This window comes from Herpailurus yagouaroundi, unplaced genomic scaffold (assembly GCF_014898765.1).
Source record: "Herpailurus yagouaroundi ecotype Mexico unplaced genomic scaffold, PumYag 66185, whole genome shotgun sequence".
NCBI classification, from domain to species: Eukaryota; Metazoa; Chordata; class Mammalia; order Carnivora; family Felidae; genus Herpailurus; species Herpailurus yagouaroundi.
Genome location: NW_024419218.1, coordinates 1 through 5,618, shown reverse-complemented (window position 1 = coordinate 5,618; position 5,618 = coordinate 1). Strand labels below are relative to the sequence as shown.

The 5,618-nt window shown below is 61.1% G+C and overlaps 1 protein-coding gene across 1 annotated transcript; it reads right to left on the bottom strand.

The window, feature by feature from the left end:
- Positions 1-1,894: 1,894 nt before the first annotated feature.
- LOC121024591 (homeobox protein DLX-3) lies at positions 1,895-5,615 on the bottom strand (the record flags this gene model as incomplete). Its single annotated transcript, XM_040466798.1, has 2 exons — positions 1,895-3,778; positions 5,427-5,615. Coding segments are annotated over 2 exons (537 nt in total), but the record flags the coding sequence as incomplete, so codon positions are not given.
- Between the last annotated feature and the right edge of the window lie 3 nt (positions 5,616-5,618).

The window sequence follows — 5,618 nt, the reverse complement described above, 5'->3', positions numbered from 1 at the left end:
CCCCCAGCCCAGGGCCCCTGGACAGAGTGGAAGAGGGCCACTGGGCAGGCCGGGAGGTGAGGAGAGGAGGAAGGGGAGGTCAGGGGTGGGGCTGACCCCCGCGGGAGGTCACCCGGGCAGTTAATCCAGCCTGACCGAGCAGGGATGAGCAGGGAGGAATTAGGGAGTTTACAACACCCTTTCATCCCGGAGCAGCCCGCCCGCCAGCCGGCCTGCCCAGCCTCCTCCTTCCTTCCTCTCTCTTTCTGCCCTTTTTTTTTTTTCCCCCTCTCCCTCCCTTTGCTGGCAGCCCAGCCCTAATAAAATGCAGTGTCTCCAGTAAGTCTGCCCGGCTGCCGCCTCGCTGCTCCTGCCTGCACGCAGCCCTCAAACCAAACTGCTCAGCTCAGCCCCGCCTGGCAGCTGCCACTTAACCCTTGCCAGCCCGGCTGGCGTCCGTGGGCGGAAGGCCCTCCTCCCTTCCGCCTCCCTCGGGCAGGGGCGGGGGTGGGGGAGGCAAGGCTCGCCTCCTGGGAGGTAGAGGGGCGCGGTGGGGGGAGGGGGGGACGGGGGGGGTCCCCACTGTTCTGGAGCCCAGCCCAGAGGACCCCCAGGCCAGGTGCCTGTGACCGCCGGAGCCCCTTCCCTCTGACTTCTCATTGGTACGCTGCTTGGGACCTCGCAACAGCCCCAGGGGCCACCGGGGCGGGTGGGGCTTGTTGTCCCCGTTCGACGGATGAGGAAAGCGAGGGCCCGGCCTGCCGGGGAGGTTTCAGGCTGAGCCGGGTCACCTCTGCGGCTGGGTGGTGTTGCTGACTCTCGGTCCGAGACTTTTTTTTCCGGCGCAGGGAGCTGTCGCCGTCTCGTTGGGCGCGCGCCCCGTGCCTGTGCGTGACCCTGGATGTGCGACCTGAGGGATGCGTGCGTGCGCACCTGTGTGTTGGGGGGGGGGGGCTCGGTCTCCCGGAGGCTTATGGCTTCGGCTTCGCACGTCCGTGCGATGTCAAGGGGTCTCGGGTGTGCGTCTTTGTGTCGCTGGTGGGAGTCCGTGTAGGTGTGAGGGCGGGGGAGAGGTCATCGCGTGTCCCGGAACGTGCGCGTATGAGAGAGAGAGGTAGCTCACAAGCGAGTGCGTGCATTCACACTGCCTCCTGCCTGCCCACCACCACGTGTCCCTCACACACCTCCATCCATTCCACCACCTCCAGTCCCAGAGTGGAGCCACTGGAATGGCAGGGGGGGTGGCAGTGCTGGGCCCAGGCGGGTCAGTGGCACTGGCAAGAAGTGGCACTGGTTAGAGTGGAGCCAGGGCTGAGCCTGAGAAGGTAAACACAGGACCCCCTTCGTCTGTTCGCTTCCGTCACCCAGCTCGGATCCCCGTGGCCCGGGGTCCCTGCCAGCTCCGGGAGCGAGCGAGCGAGCAGTGGTGTCCCCCCTGCCCCAGGCCCCACCCTCACCCCAAGCTGGAAGGGACAGACCAGAGAACGAGGGACTGGGGAGCGCCTGGGCGTGGAGTCAGGGGGGTTACACGCGTGTGCAAGCATGTCTGCGTGTGAGCCCAAGATCAAAGAGCAGCCCCGAGGTGACCCGGCGGCAGCAGCAGTGGCGGAAGGCAGCTGGCTGGCAGGGAACGCCAAGCCGCCAAGCAGAGTGGAGTCAGGGAGACCACAGCTGGGAGCCTCCCACCCACCCAGACCGGCCAAGTTGGGGGCCGCCACAGGGTCAGGAACACCTGCCACCAGGGGCCAGGCCCAGCCCAGCTCCTGAGCCCAGAGTCCCGGCAGTGGGTCCTCAGGGCTCTGACTCCCCCAGGAGCTCCTAGAGGCTCCCAGGCTTCTCTGCGCCAACTTCCCCAACTCCCAGACCCTCCCCAAGAGCTGTCTGCCTCCAGCCTCCAGTTCAAAGAGCTCAGCGGTTAGTTTCTTCTTTTTTATTAACGTTATATATAAAGATGGGTCCAGTAAGAAAGCAGAAGGGAGAAGGCTGGGAGGGAGTGGGTGTTGGCTTCGTTCCCGTCCCCCTAGGGTGGGACTCTGAGACCTACCAAGTGTCTCCTTGCTCCTGTGCCTCCCACCAAACCCCAATCCAGCCGGAGCCCACATCCCTGTTTCTCTCTGCTCACAACGCACAGGCAGGTACGTCCAGGAGGCAAGGGCCACATAAATAGGAAACCACAGTAGGGAGGAGGCTGCTTCTCTCTGTTGTTCTTAAAAAAAAAAAAAAAATACATACTGTATATATAGCTACAGTCCTCCACCTCCCCTTGTCTTCGACGTTTGACCACATCAGGGTGGAGGAAGGTTAGCTCTGGGGGGGACGTCTGGGCCAAGGAGGGGTAGTGCTACCAGCCCTCCAGACAGCCACCCCCTCACCCCTAAAGGCACGGAGCCGTAACCCTGCCCTCTCTCTCCGCGCGCCTCACACACCGTTCTCCATCTGCGGGAGCAATCTGCTTCCAAAGCCACCGGAAAGGGGATGTTTCGGGGGGTCTGTCTTGCCTGGCAGGTTTCCTTGGAGATTTGGGGCTTGGTGCCCAAACTGCCAACTTACTGGAGGAGAGGAAGAGGTGGGTGGGGGTGGGGCAGGGCAGAGGTGCCCATGCAGGGGAGATTGGTCCTATCTGTTAACAATGCCCTTTGTTTTCCTAGTTTTCAACAGCTTTTAAAACCAAAGTTGTGCAAAGTCCTGTACACGGAAGAAGTGGGTCCTTAGGAAAGACACCTGAGACCCACCACCCCTCTCTGACCAGAGGGGGAGAGAGGAGAGAGACGGCTCCTTGGGCTCTTCCCTCTAAAGCCACAAATATTAAAAGATACCCTCACTTGGGGCGGGGGGGGGGGGGGTTCTTTGGTTTAACCCTCAAATCTGAAACGAGGGCTAGAAGTGCGGGCTGGGGGTTGACATCCCCACCCTGAGTCCTGGTCACCATGTCCAATGTCTTTTTGGCAGAAGGGATTGCTCAGGAAGTGGGGAGCCACAGGTGGCTTAGTGACTTAGGAGGAACCAGGCCTAGCAGGTCCCGGGATCCATGGTGCCTGGTGCCCCAGCCCAGGCCTGACCTGCAAATGCTGCACAGTGTCCCCGGTCCCCGAGTTCTCCAGTCTGCGGAATGAGCACTAAGTTTTAGAAGCTGGAAGGTGACGGGCCATGAAAAGCCAATCCAGGCTCCCGGAGCAGAAGGGGAACGGCTGTCCCAGCTGGAGTGGAGCGCCCCAACGTCTGGAGGGGTACCCCGGTGTCTAGGCAAGGGGGAGGGAGGTTCAGGGGACATCCTTGGTCCATGCAAATTTCATCTGGAAGCTCTTGGATCTCTGGAGGAAGGGGCAAGGGAAGGGGGAAAGGGGTGCCCTTTCCCCTGTGCTCCTCGATGATTCCTGAGTGTCGGCTAGGACAGAGGCGCCTTCTGCCTGGTCCCGGGTCCTTCGTGGGAGGTTCAGGTCAGGTGGGGTGCTCAGTACACAGCCCCAGGGTTGGGCGGGGGCCCAGGGGAGGCGTGATGCAGGGCGGCCGGCTGAGACGGCTGCTGCTGTAAGTGGGGTCCACTCAGGTTCTGTGCGTGGTACCAGGAGTTGGTGGGGTCGTCCAGATAGCTTGGGGAGGCACTGTAGGGGAGCGGCGGGGGCAGCTGGCTTCGGGCAGGGGCTGGAGTGGAGTGGGAGGAGGTGTCCCAGAGGGCAGGTGACGGGGGTGAGTTGCAGGCCATGGAATCACTATTGTTGGGACTATGCTCCAGGGGCACCTCCCCGTTCTTATACAGCTTCTTGAATTTGGAGCGGCGGTTCTGGAACCAAATCTTCACCTGCATGGGAGGGGAATGGCAAAAAAAAAAAAAAAAAAAAAAAAAAAGAGGGGGAGCTGGTTAGCCTCTCAGAATGCTTAGTGAAAACCCCAAAGGGCCCCAGCCTAGAAAAGGCAAGTCCAGCACCCCACCTTACACAAGACCCTGGCAAAACCTAGGTGTCCTGACTCCCTGGCCCAGTACCTTTTTTCGATCGGTCGGGGGGGGGGGGGGCGGCGGTGGGGGGGTGGGGACTGCAGTTAGGAACATCCTGCACATGGGTCCAAATTCCTCTCCACCACCTATTAAGTGTGTGACCTTCGGCAAGTCCCTGGACCTTTCTGATTCTTGCCTTCCCCATCTGCAACATGGGGATGACAGCCCTTACTTCCTAGGGTCACCAGGAGGCTCAGATAAGTTACGATGGGCAGTTGGTGGCATTTTGTTCACATGAGAAACCCATAAGCAGAGGCACACAGGTACCCAGAGACAAACCCACACCCACATAAGCATTTCCATGTGCAGGAATGTACCCACTCACAGCTTCACACTCAGACACCAGATTACAAAGATACACACACACACACACACACACATACACACGCGCGCGCGCGCGCGCCCGCACAGATGCACCCAGATAAACGCCCCGTGAACACGAGCGCCCGCGTTCACACACTCAAGCGTGGACGAGCCCTCGGGGGCTGGCTAATGGGGGTGACCTGGGGATTCAGGAGCAGGTGAGCCATGATTCTCTAAATTTCCCTTGGGGTATCTCCCCCTCCCCCTGCTGCTCCCCACCCCGTGACTGATACAAACAATGAATCAGCTCCTCACTGGGTGACCCAGATTCCCAGCGGACAGGGCCCCACGCAGCCAGCCGCCCGCAGTAACCCAGGCCCGCCTGTCAACACCTGTAGGGAGCCAGGCATCCACCAGCCACTCCGCCCCTGAGCAGCCACAGGCTGCTGGGGGCTTTAGGATCAGGCTGGGGGTAGGGGTGGAGCTCACCTTTGCGTTCCTATCCCCCTTTGGTGGGGAACCTCCCTTCCTGACTTTGGGGCAGAGGAAGGGGTGAAGCATTTAGATGCCGAACATGAATGGGGTGTTTTGAGACAAGTGCACATTTTTGTACGTGCACTCACCAGTGTGCACAGTCATGTACACGTGTCCCTCCATCTGTAAACACACTGCCCCCTCCTTATGCGACCACTCCCCGCCCCCCGCGCACCCAGACCCGTTAGCACATGTGCAAATATTCACGCATATACACATATACGTCCACTGCTACACACACATGCCTGGCCTGGGGGTGGGGGAAGACACGAAAGGGACTCCTATTAAGTGAGTGACAGGCACTGCGTGGGAGCTGGGGAGTCTGGAGCAAGGGGAGGAAACTTCTCCCGGTGGCAGACACACACGGTTGCACAGGTTCACAAATATGCACGCCTGTACACGTTTTAATGCAGAGACTTCCGACAGCAGCTGAGACTTGGCATGGGGGAGGGGTGGCCTTCCATCTACAGGCCAGGGCTTCGAGGGCCTGCAGGGGATTTCAAAGGCCAGCCAGGTTCAGCGGCGCCTACCCACCCCCATCCCCGGGGTCCTGCGCGGAGCCCCACCGAGCACCCCCCTCCCCCCCCTCCCCCGTCCTTGCTCGCCCGACACTGACCTGTGTCTGCGTGAGGCCCAACTGCGCGGCCAGCTCCGCGCGTTCGGGCAGCGCCAGATACTGGGCCTTCTGGAAGCGGCGCTGCAGGGCGGCCAGCTGGTAGCTGGAGTAGATGGTGCGGGGCTTGCGGACCTTCTTGGGCTTCCCGTTCACCATGCGCACCTCGGCTTCCGGCTCCTCCTTCACCGACAC